Source organism: Nyctibius grandis, chromosome 14 (assembly GCF_013368605.1).
Source record: "Nyctibius grandis isolate bNycGra1 chromosome 14, bNycGra1.pri, whole genome shotgun sequence".
NCBI lineage: Eukaryota > Metazoa > Chordata > Aves > Nyctibiiformes > Nyctibiidae > Nyctibius > Nyctibius grandis.
Window position 1 is genome coordinate 7275177 of NC_090671.1, and position 16494 is coordinate 7291670.

The following is a 16494-nucleotide window of genomic DNA, read 5'->3' on the forward strand; positions in this document are numbered from 1 at the left end:
CATATCCATTTTATTAAATGATTATTGTTATTATTATTAATAATGTTTACTACCTGAATTGATCAGTGAAATAAATACATTCAAAAAACCAACCTCTTTCTGTTTAATTTTCAGTCCCCTTGAGCAGCTTTGGTGATACATTATGGGCAGGAGAGAGCAAAACTGACACTGTTTCTCCTTTTATCTAATTCTGTCAGAGCAGGCTCCAGGCAGGGCTTCCTGTGTGGGATTTCTGGCGTGTTTATGTCAGAAGCGAGACAAGATGATCTTGGAAGTTCTTCTATCTTTAAGCTTCCCCTAGGAGTGATGTCTAAATCAGCAGTGAGCAGCTGGGCAGGATCCAGTCCCAGGAAACCCATTTTGTAAGTAGCCAGAGGAGCATTGCTGAGTCTGCTGCATGCTGAGCCAGAATGGGTCTGGCTGTAGATCAGCTCCTTGCCACACCTGGCCTGAACACCTGCCTGTGAATAAACATAGCACCAAGTGCATGGGACGAAGTAAGTTTGCTGAGCAACTTACCCTGTGGTAGTCAAGCTGCTCCCAAGTGGAAAGCAGGCCTTGCAGGAAAAACTGTTCATTTGTTAGCCTACGATCTCTTTCCCACTCTGCCTGCCTGCCACAGTGAAACAACTGGAATGATCTGCTGCAACTTACTAGAAATTCAAAGCTTAATTGTTTTGTTTAGAGCATCAGAGATTTTCCCTTGGTTAGGGCCAAATTCTGCTGTTACACCCTAAAATCTCTTAGTATCAGCACATTCAGGGCATTCGTTTCTGCTCTGTACAACGTGCACAGTACAAGGTAATGGAGAGCTGGGCCCAATGGGGCAACAGTTTCACAATGTAATTCTGGTGGCCTTACCCTAAGGAGCATAGTGAATGCCTAAAGTCAGGCTGATGGCAGAAGAATGTCTGTGAAGGTTCAATGGCCTCGAGAAGACAAGATTCTATCTAAATGTGGTTTTGAGCCTTGGATCTTACCTGTTCAAATATTTGTGTAATGCAACTTCTGAACAAAGGATGTGATCAGTCTTTCTCAGTAACTGCAAGCTGCACTTGTCGAGAGCTACCGACTCCCTTGGCTATCAAAAGAGCAGTCCCTTGGAGCACTCTCTTTCCCAGTCTGTTGTCCTTCCTGTGAATCTAACTAGTTTATTTTGATGTAAGCAGTGAAATGCCAAGAGTTGTATTTTACCCCTGTAACAATCATGAGGGGATACAAGTGCCTGGATGATCTTTCTCCTTGGCTCAACTATTGACACCAGTGTAGTCACTGGAAGTCCATTTCTTTCAGCACATCTTCCATTGCTAATTAGGAGTAGATTTGTGTCACTGCTTCAAGGGAAACCTAAGGGTCAGCACAAATACAGTCTTCCTGGTGAGATGGGAAACCAATGGCCACAGTGCTCAGGGAGTGTGGTACAAACCAGTAGTGCCACCTTTGAGGTTGAAAGGCATTTTGAGTGAGTTACTTGCAATTGAGACTTTGCGATGTTTCTGTTGGACTGAGCGTGTGAGCCCAGAATCTGTTACCAGTACCATCAGCATCTCTCCCAGCAAACATGTTCTTGAGAGCAGCGTCAGCTCCCGTTTCTTGGAAGACTTGCTCAACGAAGCCTCAGCTTCCGGTGACATGCATCAAACTTGCAGGAAGGCCTCATGTGGGAGGTGTCCCTGGGATGAGCCTGACCCTTATCTTGCCAGCCAGCTGCAAGGGGATTATCCGGGAGCTCAGCTATGCAGCTGCAAACGCTCTTGCACTGTCTAGTCTGCCTTAAGACCTTCCTCTTGTGTTGTAAAGCCAGCAAGAAAGCAAGAATTGAACTACTCTGGTAAGTCAACAAAGCTACCTTCTGTTCTTTTTTATTTTCTTTTCATTTGATTGACAGATTGCACAGAAAAACACTGCCTTGTTGCAGGTGTGTGTAGCTGTTTTCCTAAAGAAGTTGTAGCAGCTCATATGTTCAGCGGTAGCATGAGACTGCAATACAAAGACAGGTGACCCATGTCTCCCAGCATGGTCACAGCTCCAGAAGGAGATTATTCACCTGCTGGAGCGATGTCTAGTGTGGAGAACTCCACTGACCTCCACCCTTGGTGGTCAGCACCCTCTCTGCTGGCCAAGGACTGTTTTATCACTTCTCAAAACTGGAAAGGCCGTTTTTTATTTGTGGTAACAGTAAATTTATTTCTGAGTCTCTTCTTGCAGTTTGCATGAGCAAAGCTTTGCTTATAGATTTAATTCAGAGCTATGATAAGGCATGAGCAGTTTCATATTCTAATTTTTGATTCTTTGTCATAAATTTTCTTGGCTACCCTAGTAATGCGCCTCCAGTAATGCTGAAAATACAAGCAGCTCTTGTACACTTCTGAGGACTAGTGAAAATGAATTTGATGGCTGCAGCTAAGCCTCCCAGTAGCCATCTGTTCATATCCCACCTCAAATGCAGAGTTGGAAGACCAGAAACATTCCCTCTCCTGTAATAAGAGACCAAGAATTTGCACATCATCTCTTTTAACTCTCTTCTTTTCAGAGCGCTCACATCTCTCCTGTGAAGGACACCAAATTCACCCAACTTTAAAAACTCATTCTCAGAACAAACCAACGAAAGACCTGGGCTGTGGTGTCAGTCCTAGAGTGTGTGGTGCCTACTTGCCTGTTCTCCACCTCATCCAGTGTCACCAGGGGAGTGTTTGCAGGTGAAGATGAACAGTGGAATTCTCTTGTCCCTCCTTGGCTTCCTCCCACTCGTGATACCCACATGCCCCGTGCCATGCAAGTGTACCACCAACATTATCGACTGCACATCAAAAGGCCTAACTGTAGCAACACTACCAGTTGCTTTCCGCCCTTCGGCTGAAATTATCCACCTTGGTTACAACAGGCTCACATCTATTCCCAGTGGGCTCTTTGACAACCTAAAGAGCCTCCAGGTAGTCTACCTGCAGGGCAACCCTTGGGAATGCAACTGTGACATCCTCTACTTGCGTTCCTGGCTCCAGTGGCAGCAGAACCGAACCTTATACAGGGATGTGAGATGCGCCTCCCCAGCTCACCTGCAGGACCGGGTCATTGCCTATCTGACAGAAGACGAGATCATCTCCACATGCCAGTACTGGTACTGTAGCCTGGCTCTTCTTTCTCAGCTCTGTCTCTTCATCCTTCTTTTCCTCCAGGGTATCTTGGTTATCTTCATCATTGCCTACCTGCAGAAATTTCGGAGAATGGCTACTGAAGCCCAGTGCACCACCCGAGATCTACACTAGCATGTAGACACCTGGGTATCTTCAAGAAGCCCCTACAATAGTGATTAACATCACAGAACTGAAGACCCTCTTCCCCTTGGGTGACGCTGTGCCAAGGTCATGTGGTTTGTGATATCCAGAGGGGACAATTGGGTGCAGCATCTGATCCTGACTGCAGTCCAAAGCAGGACTTGAACTGGTCAGACACTTGTTATATTTCCAAAGATCTGATACTGTGTTTTTTAATGCTTTAAACTCTTTAGAGTGATCTTGATTGCTTTGCTGAGCTGGAAGTGGTTCTGGTTTGGTAGACTAAGGAGATCATAAACAACAGCAACCAGAACTGACCCAAACTGCTCATAAGTTCGTAGGGGCTACAGTGCTTGATCCCTCCTATGCTAGAGTATTTCAGCCATACTTCCATGATGCTTCTGGTTGCATTGGGTCAGGTCAGGACAGCCATGGACAGTGAACAGTTAAGGTACTGGACTAGGAAAATGGAGGAAGTTTCCTTGGTTGCCAGTTTCCAGATTGCCTTAGTGACTTTGGACAAGTGACTTAGTCTTCTCCTGCCTCAGATTCCCATCAGTAAAAGGGAAAAGTTGTTTCTTCTTGCTTGATGCATCTTTTCCAATGTTCTTCTGGGAGAGGGAGGGAATGTTTAGGAGCCTACCCATTTTACTGTATTTTCATTCCTTTTAATCTGCTTACAGTTTTAATACTGACTTCAACATGTACTGAGTCAGGCTGGGGCCCTGAACACTTATGAGAAATTTACCATGAAGCCAAGAGTTGTCGAGACCAGAGGCTCTTCCTGACTGTGCTTGTACGGCACCTGGCACAAGAGATCTGGTCATCTTTGGAGCGTCAAACTGCAAAACCCACTAATATGCCCACTGCTGGCTATGATGTCCCTTAATTATTTTTGGAACAAAGCAAAATTGAAATAAAATAATGATGCATGATGGTGTAGATGGCTTATTTTTCCATTCTATACTAAGTATTTTACACGCTTTCATGTTCCCTGGCAGTTTCTCATACTCCTTTACGATCAAATGTTGTACCAAGGAAAACAAACACCAAAGGCAGGTGGAGATGCTACCAGAAGTGCACCACAGGGTTAAACTTCGACAGCTGCTCACTTCCACAATGGGACAGTCTAAATGGGGAGTTTCTTCTAGTTCCACTAAGTTGCTGCTTATTTTTTTATGATGTGGGCTGGAAAGGGAAGGGTGTTCCTCGGTGCAGGCACACCTGTAGGGCGATGGCCCCACCAGCTGCGGGTGAGCGGCCCCGGTGCCCTCAGTCCCCAGCCCCAGTTCAGGGGGGTTCCAGTTCTTCTCCAGTTCCCCCAGATCACATAAACCCGGGGCTCAGCCGGGAGAGGAGCCCCTCGCCTCGGGACAGGGCCGGGGGGTGGCCCAGGGCTGGGGGGTGGCCCAGGGGCCGCAGGTGGCCCAGGGCCGGTGCCTCGCGCCGGCTCTAAGGGCCGCCGGACGCCCCCTGTCGGCCCTGATTGGCCCTGAGCGCCCTCATCTGGGGCCTCCCCACCCCTCCGGCACGAGGCTGCGGCGGGAAACCCGTGAGGGGAGGGAGGAGGCGGGAGCCGGTCAGGGGGAGAAAAGGAGGGTCCCGGGGCTTTGCTGCCTCTGGTGCCTTCACCTCGGCTCATCTCAGGGGTCATTGCTAGCCCAAAAAGCATGAAGTGTTGCACCCTGGTGCTTGGGTGGAGGCTGTGTGGATGGAGGCTGAGGTGGGAAGATGGGGTCCTGTGTGAAGTATGAGTCCCTCTCGCTGTGCTGAAGGAGGGTCGGTGTGCAGCATGGTGGATGGTGTTGAAGGCTGAGGAAGACCTTCACCATGTGCCTGGGCCAGCCTGATGTGAGGTAAGTGATACACGGCTTTGCCTTGGGGGACCTCTTTCCTCCCTTTCCTCTCTCTGCCCCACGTCCCTCCAACACCAGCCCTCTGTGGTGTTAGCCTGACTGGATGTTGCAGTGTAGCACCCAAGGAAATGGAGTTCCAGCTCAGATTTGTTTTTTCTTCTGGGGGTTGGACCTTGCTGGACTTTGTAGCCGATGCCCCTTTCACTAGGGGCTGTGATATCCCCTGCAATATCACCAGTGGCTGTGGCCTCCAAGGGGGGACGCAGCTCCATTGAGGAGCCTAATCTGTGGAGAGGCCCAAATTGATGTTCCATGAGACCCCCGACACTCTCAAATATCTGATTTTTAAGTATTGTTGTATTTTTGTTTTTTTCTGTGTGAGAAACAAACTTTTCATAGGAATAGAGAGCCTGTTTTCTGACTTCCCCAGTGTCCTTTTCCTGGAATCAAGATGCAGATGTGTAAGGAAGTAGCACAACCCACTGTCTTCCCTTCACCCTTTCCTTCTCGTTTCTTTAGGTCAATTTTACTGTTATTTTAGCTGGTTTATGCCTGTTGTTGAAGTCCCTTTCCTTTACCAATACATGCAAGGGCTGTAAAAGTCCCTTTGCTTTCCCAATACTATCACAAAGTGTGCTAGTGTGGCAGAATGAATCCCCCTGGTTTTGCCTGCAGATTTTTTGCTGATTTTTCCTGGGTTTAAGGATGTTGCTAGTGCACGTGGGCAGGTACTGACAGTGCTACAGGCACAGTTGCTGGGAGAGGCTGGACTGGGAGCAGACACGATCCCAGCCCTGTGACTGCTTAGCTGCCTGCCTGTCAGCACTGCCATGGGGTGCTGGAAAACCTTCAGGACTCAGTGTGCCCACAAAGACAGAACAACTGCTCACTTTGGTTTCACTTCCCTGCGGAGACAGGAGGGGTCCTGACTCTGCAGCATTAAGTTTTGGCACATGAAAGGTAAAAAGCCTTCCTGGCATCATTTGCACCTGTGAAGAATGTGACCAGCCATAGCAATGTGATAATGAATTGCACTGAGCGCAGAGTGATTTGTATGCCATGGCAGCATGTCTAGTCCATAAATCTAGAGCCTGCGTGTCTTGGCTTCTGGGTCAGAAAGCTGCACGTCACAGATGCTTTCTTGCTCTGATGGCCTGTGGAGGATCTGCTGTGCTGCCGCTGAAGGGAGAACTGGCTTTCTTTCTGAAGGGAGGGACTGTCCAAGGCTGCACAGTGGCTTCAAAGGGGAAGCAGGGGTGAAATGTGGCAAAGATAAATGCAAGCTATGAAACTGCATTGCAAATAACTTCCTAGTATCAAAGCTGATCCAACACCTGGGGGTGCAGGAATGGGCTACCAGGTCTGCTGGACAGGCTGCTGCATTGCCAAACGTTCAGAGTGCTTCCAAGCAGCTCTTTTCTCTGAAAGGTACCAGGTTAAAAAACCCTGGGAAACCAAGCCAAAGTGTGTTTGCAGCGTCCATGATGCAGAGCTCCAAACCTGAGGTATCTAAAAAGCAGGTCAGCACTTCCTAAGTGAAGGACCAAATGGCTGGCAGATAACATTGCGGAAGGCACACTGGTTCTTCCCTCTTTCAAATGCCCCATTTCTCAGGTATCTGCATGGTGACTCTTGCATGCTTTGCAGAGTAAAAGAAGTCTTGAAAGCAAAGCAAGCTGATTTTGGAGCCCAGAGAATTTTAGCCCATAATCCCACAGAGAACCAGTTTTTCAGTCCCTTATGGTGATAGTGGTTATGTTTTGCTTCAAGATTGCTGCAGGTGCATCTCACAGATCATCTGGGTTCGTGTGACACCTGGAAACCTACCCCTGTTGTTTTAAAAAGACTTTCACAGTTTCTGCCCTCTCATATGTGGGATGAAAATATCACATTTGTACACATAAAGAACAACTTGTTATCATCCACTGCAGGGGTTGGTCACTGAGATGGGCCAGTTCTATGCAACAGCTGGAGATCAATAGTGCTTGGAGATCACATGGAGGAAAGTCCTGGAGAAGCACAGCATGTCTCTGTCTCACATAGTCAGAGCTGTATGCTGTGTGCGTGTCCAAGTGAGAACGTTCAATGGATGCCTTGGTGGCAGCCTGACCTGGGATTTGTTGCGTTGCTTACAAATTGAAAGAGACATTTTTCATGGTTATTAATATGAGGCTACCTGGTCTTCTTCAAACCCTTCATTTCCCTTCAGGACTGAAGTATATAGGGCATCCCAGAGAGAGTGCCAAGAAAAGCAGTGTTGACTCCACATCACGAGACATTTTGTCTGTCCTAGGGTACATGGGAGAAGAACTATTTTAGAAATGGCTTTTACTTTTTTGGTATATTTGTATATGAAAACTGAGGTTCCCTCAGGTGCATAAGCCTGATCTTAGAGGGCTGTAATGGAGAGCACATGGTCTAATTTAACAGGTTTCCACAAATGATTGGTTATCTTGGATAAATGCCTTAAAAGCAGCAGGTTGCAGTGTTAAGGTTTGTTCTGAAGATAGTATGTGCGTACATACTGTATGTCTAGATAAAGGTGTATGTTCCCTGGAAGGACAAGATAAGAGCACCACTGGAGGATATAAAAGATACACATGGTTTTAGTGCAAAAAAAAACCCCCAAATCACCCTCTTAAATCTACAAGTATTTTTTTTTTTCCTATTTCTTTACGCATCTCGTGGTCTGCTTCTGCTCTGAAACGTTTGTGACTATTGAGAACAGAATATGCTGGGAGGTATTTCTTTATATTTCCACATGGGAGGATTAACCTGAGAGTTAGGAAATCAAAATGCCAAGAATGCCTCTATGGATACCTAATGGTTTAGGCTGCATAGCCCTGATCTGCTGTCCTCGTCTGTAACAGCTGACGAGCACTTCGAACCTGCCCTGGCACAGCTGTTTGATGCTGTACCAATGTCGTGCATTTCTCATGGAAACAGAGCTCTGCTCATTGAATGAAAGACTTGTCTCCAGAGCTGTTACCCGGATTGATGTGTAATTTGGATTTGCTCGGGAGAGGGCGGCAAATAGCTTTTAATCTCTCGTTTGCTTTTACTAGTAAAATCAAGAGGTGGGCCTGGGAGAGGGTGAAGGCGAGTGTGATGTGTGTCTGCCCAAAGAGACTGACAACGATGCCCCAAACTTAGTTGCCCAAGCAGCAGACATTGCTTTTTGAACCCGTAACTACTAGTTCAAACAGTCCTTTTGGTGGCATTCCAAAACATCAGACTGAAACCGAGAGGAGGGGAAGGTGGGCGTTGTGTTGCTATGGCCATGATGGAAATAGTGTTGGTTCTCTGTGGGGTGTTTAGACTGTTGAGCTTTGGAGGGCTGAAATCCACCCCTTGGCGAGGGGAAACTTGCCCGTCGTCACTGAGTGGTGAGAGCAGTGGGTTTCCGCTGGTGTGCCTGTTAGATGGGAAGGTGCCTGGAGGGTGAGTGGGAAGGATGAGCTCTGAGCATACCCCAGGGCTAGGTAAGACAGAGGTGCAGAACAGCTCAGAGTTACTGGGGTTGGTTCTGTGCATCTGTGGGACAGAAAATGCAGAGACTGAACAGGCAAACATGTAAGCACCCAGGGAATTTGAATGCCCCTGCACTGGGCAGGAGCTGCAGTCTGGATTGAAGTACTGTGAAACACCAACATCTCCTGTTACGAATCATAGCCCTTAACTTGGTTGCCCCTCATGGGCTACAATAAGGGCTGTGCCTGTGTTTGGGGAGCTTTTTCCATCCGGGGCTCTTACCTCCGGCGTTCTCAAGCTCACCAAGAGATGGTGCAGGTGCCCACACTTGTTCTGCATCTCCATTACCTGATCTTTCAACACAGTGTTAGCAAGCTGATTTTTTTCCCAGGATGAGACTTTAATTCCCTCCCATTTGATTATGGCCAAAGAAGAGAGCTCAAATGGAGATTTTATTCCAGAAACAATGACTCCCTTATGTGCTGTGTTGTGCTCTCTGTGAATGAACCTGCTGGTGAAATGAAGGCTTTTCCCCAGGCTGTTTTGTACCTTTCTCAGGTGAATCTTCGTGTTAGGTCAGTTGCCTGGATTCCTTCAGGGAGAGAGAAAAGAGGTAAAGCATGAAATCTTTGTTCTGTGGGGACATGAGACAGAATGACAGTCGGTGGGACTTGGGCTTCATATTCAGTTTCCATGAATCCCCGTGTGCTGCAGCGAGATTGTCCACGTTAAAACCTAGGAAGCAGAGGGCAGTTTCCCTGCGCAGCTGTACATGTTTTTCTGCCTTGAAGCGCTTCTCTCCAGGTCCAGTCCAAAGCCTCTGCTCTGGGCTGACTGTTCAGACCAAAGCTGGCGTCATCCTTCTTGCCTCATCCTCAGCTCTGCTGTGAGCTGCTGCCTATTCTGTTGGTACCTGCTCTTCCCCACCCCTCCCAGTGCTGTCAGCATTTCTCAAGTTGTACGTAAAATACAGCTTGCTGCTTTCCCATGTTCGGTCCTTTGCCAGATGAGCTGCACCAGAACCATCAAACTGATTAATCTGATGATCCAGTGCAGAAGGCTTTGAAAGCAAGGCACTGGTGTTCTTGATCACTTCCTCTCCTCTTGTCCCCTCTGCCACCATCTGTCAAGAATGGCATTTTAATGATCCCTTTGCTGCTTTTCCTCTTTGCCTGAGACCTGCAAAAGTCCAGGAAGCAACATTGTCATTTCTGTGCTGCCTACCCCTAAAAGAAGGGAAACTCCCTCAAGTGCTGTACCTGAATTTCAGTGTGCAAATTCCCCTGCAGTTTCCTACAGCGCTTCAGGTAGAGTGTTTATATCTATCCATTGTTGGTTCTTGGATGAGCCAAAAAAGGACTGTAATGTTTTCTATTTCTGTGTTGAGTGAGTGAAGCACATGGAGAGGAGGAAAAGAGATATACTTAAATAAGGTAAGGGTGGACAGAGAGGGAATTGCATTGTCTGTAATTTGAAAATGTATCATGAGAGACAGGTTCATGTGTGGTTCTGAGAGAAGACTCTGCATTAAGTGCAGTGAGGCTTGAATTATGTGGTGGTGTTCACACTCTGGGAGAAGTCACGCTTTGGATAAGTCGCTGTGTGTTGCAATAAACCAGTGCTCTAGGTTCTGTTCTAGACGTGCGGGGGAAAAAAATGACATGGAGATGCAACTGCTGAAAACGTGTAACTTGAAGGCAGTGGAGTGAAATCCTAACCCTGCTCTGTTCTGCTATTGACTTCAACAAAGCCAGGGTTCACTGAAGGCGCCTTTGGAGTGTGTGCTAGGCCGTGCACACAAACTGCCAAGACAAATCTCTGATTTAATGAGATCCAGCACAGGGTGGCACAGCTGTGGGGCAAGGGCACTTGATTACGCATGTCTTGGTAGTGCAGCATTAGTTATGTACAGTAAGGCAAGTATTTCTAAAATCACCGAAGGCATCCGAGTCCTGTCAAAATGAGAGGAAATTGGGATGAAAGTTGGGCACTGTATCCCCTAAACTTGTTCCAGTGGTTAATTAGCTGTGGAAAAATTAGCATGTAATTTCAATCCCTGTTTGTCTGTGAGTTTCCAGCATTCCTACCTTGCCTTTCCTTTATCTGTAGATGTCTGCGGGGCCCCATGTGCTAGGCACTCTGCGTTCCCAGGGATGGGAAATTGTGAAATCCATGTGGGATGGGAAATTATCTCAGATGTTTCCCATCTTAGATAGGGGAAAAATAGTCTATCTTGGAAACGATTCAGCTGAAACCCAGGGCATACAACTGGTGCATTCATCTTCATGCTCACCCTCCTGCCTACTAGCAGCCCACTTGACTTTCTAAATGAAAAATTACTCTAATTCAAAAATTGGAGCTTCAGTATTTGTGAACTGGAAAACAGACATCTAAACAACCCCCCTGATTTATGGGTTGTTTTTCATCCATGTTTTAAAAATACATACTTATACCAACTGTTCCTTGGTCTTGCCAAATTGGGGGTTTCATATTAAAATAATAATTCACTGAATGGTTTCCACCAGCTTTGTCTCTTGCACGGTGAAGAGGGTCTGTCTGCTGAAGTATCTTTCACTGCGTGTGGTGAGAAGCAGAGGAACAGAAAGAGGAGGATGGGGTAAATTGTCTTTGTTAGTAGGACTACCAGCGGCCTCATGGCCTAGTGGGCTGCTGCTGTTTGAGGAGAGGTGGCTTATGGTCCCATCTGGAGCCAAGCTTCTGTGGCATAAATCTTCCTGCAAGAGGCTGGATCCTGCCTAAGTTACAGCTTTATTTTTGCCTTGCTGTGCAAGTGGATCCACCTGATGGAAGCAGTGCAGGACTGACAGCATTTGGGGGTTCTCCCCTGGAAAGTAGATGACTTTTGTTGCTCAGAGGCCAAGAGTTTATTAACCACAGCGATCCAGCAGGTCTTGGAAGGACTCCCAGGACCCCTGGAGGTGCCGAGCTGCATGTGTTGACACACTGGGAGTCCAGCGCCTGCTGTGTTTCTCTTATTTCAAAGGAAATGTCAGTCAGAGAGGGAACATCTCCTCTGTTGGGAAGCAGCTGGAGTGCATATCAAACAGGAGCTTTTGCTGGGGTAGGAGGGCAGGGCAGGAGGCAGCCTCTTGTGTGGAAGGGAAGAGAGCAGGTGAGGATCCCAATGGCTGATCCAGCACAGAGACGGCCTGGTACTAGTGCCGTTGAGGGCCTTGGGCTCCCTGCCTGCTGCGAGCAGGCTGCAGGGATGCTGGGGTGACATCTCCTTGAGCTGTGCTGTGGTGGCTGGTAGGGGAAGCGGGTGGGATGTGATGCTGAGCTTGGGGGCTGCACAGTTAACAGCTGCACCCTGCCAGGTCCCTGCACCCCTCTGCACTGGCACCAGCAGGGCGTAAGGTAATGCAGTGCTGAAGTGGGCTGGTACGGAGATGGACATCTGTGCCCAGGACAAGAAGCATGTAAAGCTGAGAGGCTGTGTGGAACTGCTCTTCTTCCTGCTGTTAGAGCCAGTAGGAGCCTTGTGTAAACTGCATCGTGGTTTTAATAACTACCCATTAGAAGAGAACTTACAAGATAGTGTCCCATAGTGTAGTACCCTTCTCTGGAGCACTTCTCCTGAATCCTTGGGCCATGAGTGGATTCACCATTTTTCCCCGTATCGAATGAGATGTGCTGTTCTCCATCCGGCAGTTGCAGGTTTGGATTGATGCCACAGGGAGTTAACCAGGGTTGCTGGATGGCATAGTGGCTGGGGCATCCTCACTAGCTGCCCAGGGTGGCCAGCACTAACCCATCCTCAGAGGTCTTTCCCCTCCGCTTCCCTCAGCAAGGAAGCTCTGAGCTGAGCACTGCAAAGATGAAGAGGTTCCTGGCAGGTGTGGGGGAGCATTCACTGTTGGCTGTTCGTTTGCTGTTGTGAGCTGCCTGGAAAGGTTTCTTCACTTGGCTTGGGAGGAAGAACCTCACTGCACCGTTTAGCATCAGTGCTACTGATGCTCAAAGCAAGCTAACAGCAAACAGCCCTCAGGATGAAGTCTGTGCACACGACCAGGAAAATGAGCAGGAGTGAGCAGAAAAAAAAGGGCTAGACCTGATGGGCAGTTTCCTGGCAACAAGGAGCCTGAGCTTGATACGGGCTGATTACTGGCTATTTACAAATGCTGAAGCAGTTGTTGCCTACTGAGCTGGCCTAGTTGTATCCACAGCAATTCCTACAGACAGAGAATTATTTGCAAGAATAACAGAGGAGGGAGGATCTGGTTACAGGCTCGGAGAGGAATGCCAGAATTTCCTTGCCTGTCTTGGCACTGGCTTTCTGCTCCTCCTGCCCTGCCCTCCTGCCTTTCTGGCTAATCCAGCCCTGGTTCAGAGTCCAGCACGGCAGGAAAGGGAGGCTCTTCTGTTGGTGTTGCTGCACCCAAGTCAGTGTACGCCAAGCTGTACATAAAATAAAACACAAAATACATTGGAGCTGCTGCATTTAACACTTGTGATGGAGAGAAAAGCAGTAGAACTTGTAGGCTGCCATGAGGCACCCTGTAGCTTCACAGCAAAGCAGCTTTTGCAGGGACTTTGTGAGCAGAAGGAAAAAGCTGAAGTCTATTTTATTAAGTAGAGTTATCAAGAAACTTAATCTAGAAAGTTAATCTCGGAAGTATGCTGAGTTTGGACATCTGTAAGTGCTTTGAGATTTGTGAGTGAAAAATGCTGGGCAGGAGAGGATGTATCTGTGGTTCAAAGCAGGGGTAAGGATATACCTCCTGCCTACAGCTTGGCTATGCAATAACTTCTGAAAAACTATTTCTTTGCTCTGGAAATACATTTGACTGCACTAAGTGGCATGGCGTTCTCAAAATGTTTTCCTTGGCTTGTCCAGTGCCTCCTGGCCTCTATTCCTTCTCTTTTCCTTCCCTATTCTTTGCAAACAATTCAGTTTGAACCTTACTTTACTTTGTTTAGGTTTAGTATTTCCCTCAAATATTTAAGGCTATGATACTTATCTTGAGTAACAAGCCAAGGAATCACAGAAATTCTGTGTTAATGTCTCACCCTCCTTTTGCTACACAGAGGTTTCCCCAAGCAGATTCATAAGCTCCCCAGCTGCTGCTTATTCTGTCCTAACACAGCATAGAGGATTTGGTCTGTTACCTTTTGGATGATGGGACACTTTAGAACAGCTCCAGGCACTGTTCATCCTTTTACCTACTTTGTGATGAACCTGCTGTTTTAGGAAGTGTGGGGAACTTACTTAGTAAAATAAAATATGTATACCATAGATACTTGTCATCAACAGGTCTCAGAGGGCTTTGCCAAGCTGGACACCAGTTGCTACAGCTATTGCAAAGGTGGAGAAACTGAAGCAGGGAAAGTTTTGGGATGTGCCTGCTCTCACAGAGCACATCAGCAGCAAAGCTGGGATTGAACACCCCTGTACCTCACACCAGCTTCCTGGGAAGCGGGAGGGAAGGATGCGCAGCCCAAGGTGGCCGTCTTGCAAGTAGCTCTTCCTCGCTTTCTTCTCAATAATTTGCATGCTGCAAAAGAGGGACCATATTCCTCTGTTCTTCACGGTTAAGTTAATGGTCAAGTTCCCTCTTGGTTTCAGTAAGTCTGCAGCTGCAAGAGTTGGTGTTACAGTCTGGCACTAGGGTCTTGGGGCAGTGTCTGTCTCCAGGCCCTGTGCTTAGATGGGCAGCTGCTGCCACCTCACAGGAGTCATAACATGCTGCCGTGAGTCTTCTCAAAATATTCAAATCCTGGGTGTTACAGGAATGACAGGGAATAAGGGCATTTTTTGATGTGTAGTGCAGTTGGGAGCTGCTGCACTGGGAAGAGATGTCTCTAATTTTGGTCTTATTGAGCACAAAATGTATCCTGCAGTCTGGCAAGGTGCAGAACTAACAGTGGGAAGAGAGGTCTCCAGTCCCAAACACACTTCACTCAAGTGTGCACAGAGATATTTGGGACAGTGTCCTCTTTTGGTGTGCAAGGGAAGCCAAATCCTGCTTTCATCAGGTCTATGTGGCCTTGGAGTAACTTCCTTTCTCTCTGCTATGCCGCAGTGATGCACTCAGCTCCCCTACTTGTGAACCACAACACCCACCGAGGGATGTGTCTTCAAGCCCACAGCCATTTTTCCTGGAGACTGAGATGCAAAGGCACTCGCGATGCTCAGAGAAGGGAGGGCAGAGCACATGCCTGTCCCGTAAGATAATGCGTCTCCACCTACGCCTGGCATGGCTGTGTTTTTCTAGCTCTTTTGTGGTTTGGTTGGTCTCCCCTTGCACCCGCAAGACCCTGCTCTGGCTATAGCAATTGGCTACATCTTTCTTGCGTTCCTCCCGCAGGACCCAGGCACAAGCCCAGCCAAGGTTTTCATACGTGTCTGCAGATGGACCTTTGCCCCTATGGTTTGCCTGGCCCCCTCTTCACCCGTGGACAGGCACTCCAGTGCATGAAGTGGACATTTTCCAGCCCTGAGCTGCCAGAGTTAATTAACCTTCTGCTAAGGCCAGGCCAGTCTTTCTGGGAAACTAGATCCATCGGGCTGTGCATTCCACAAGCCTCCCTTTGCCCGGCGTCTCGTATATCTGTACAGGAAAAATCAGTTTCTTCCTCCATATACTTGTGTTTTGGGATTGGAGGGGGCAGAAGCCTGGGGAAGAGAGAAGAGATTGAGTTCCCCAAGTCTCCCTGCTGTCAGCAGCTGCCAGTAACTTGCCATGGGAGAAAACCAACCCAAAGCTGCTGGAGATGCCTAGGTGCTTCCTGGGCAGAGGATGCACACATGCAGTTTTCCCCATCTCCTCTGAGAAAGAGCCAAGTCTCTCCTTCCTTGCAGCAGAGCTGTCTTTGTATAAGGCAGCTGCCATAGTTTCTTGGGAACTGCCTGGTGTGACTGGCCATAATGCTGCTCTCCAGCTTAGCCCTTGTCCTCTCTCTTCCAGCAGGCTTGCCTCGCTTTCGGAGGAAAGCATGAGGTTTTCCTCTGGGCTCTGTTTAATTTATGTGGTACTACTGGTCAAATCCCTGCAGAATAATGTTCTTAATGCCATTACCCTTTTGGGCCATGGGTCCCAACTGCCTTTGCATCTTGAGGTTTCAGAGGTCCTTGAGATATCATTCTCCAAACAGCCTGTGGAGACAGAGGTCAAGGATTGACTGGACTCTCACTGAAACATGCTGGGCTCCAGTGGCTGAGTTCTTGGGGCAAACTGTAGAGATGAGCGTCGAATTCTTCCCTGGCTGATCTTAGAACAAAATACCCCTTTTGCACTGTGCCCAGGGCATCTGTGTGTTTTCAGGCTCGTACCACCTGCGTCACTGTGCTTCATCTCGTGATGGGTTAGTGCTGGTGCCGGAGGGAACAAGCGCTGCGTTGTTCGGTCTCCCGACACGTACGTGCCTGACGCCTGTCGGTATCATGCTGTATAAGGCCATTTATCTCCTCTGTGGGGCAAAATGCTCCCTTCCAAAAGGCCCTAATCAAGCAGAACGCTGGCCAGACCTGTTCCCGTTAACTGAGCCTGTCTTTCCTTGTAAGAAAAAGAAGTCTAACCATGCTGTCTTCCAAAAATAATAATTAAAAAGTACAAGCTTGCATGAAAGCGCGTTATGCTCTGGAGAAAGAAAGATAGGGACCTTTTTGATTGGTGCTGGGGGCAGGATATGGAGAGTTGTTTGCTTAATGTGAAAAAAGCCAGAATTTACCTGTATGGTCCACTCCTGTTTGGATAGAGGCTGCAAATCCCCCCTCTCCCATCTAGTACTGCGAGTGAGTTGCAGTAAATTAGGACAAGCTGAGAAGGTTTTTGGGGTTGGTGGTTTTTTTTTTTTTTTGAAAGGGCCTTGATTGTCCAGCTATTTTTCTCCCTTGGTGCTGCTTCACGCCACTTCTGACTTTGATTAAT

General features: G+C 47.9%; 1 protein-coding gene across 3 annotated transcripts; it reads left to right on the forward strand.

The window, feature by feature from the left end:
• Positions 1 to 1743: 1743 nt before the first annotated feature.
• On the forward strand, positions 1744 to 4202 carry GP1BB (glycoprotein Ib platelet subunit beta). 3 transcript variants are annotated; one of them, XR_011049212.1, is made up of 3 exons: positions 1744 to 1831; positions 2534 to 3444; positions 3959 to 4202. XR_011049212.1 is itself a non-coding variant. In XM_068412845.1 (2 exons), the coding sequence occupies exon 2, from the start codon at positions 2706 to 2708 to the stop codon at positions 3264 to 3266; it is 561 nt and encodes a 186-aa protein (XP_068268946.1). In that variant the 5' UTR covers positions 1744 to 1831; positions 2534 to 2705; the 3' UTR covers positions 3267 to 4202. The 3 variants fall into 3 exon arrangements, 1 of the variants encoding a protein (XP_068268946.1); XR_011049213.1 differs by having other exon boundaries at positions 2534 to 3362; XM_068412845.1 differs by having other exon boundaries at positions 2534 to 4202.
• The last annotated feature ends 12292 nt before the right edge of the window (positions 4203 to 16494 follow it).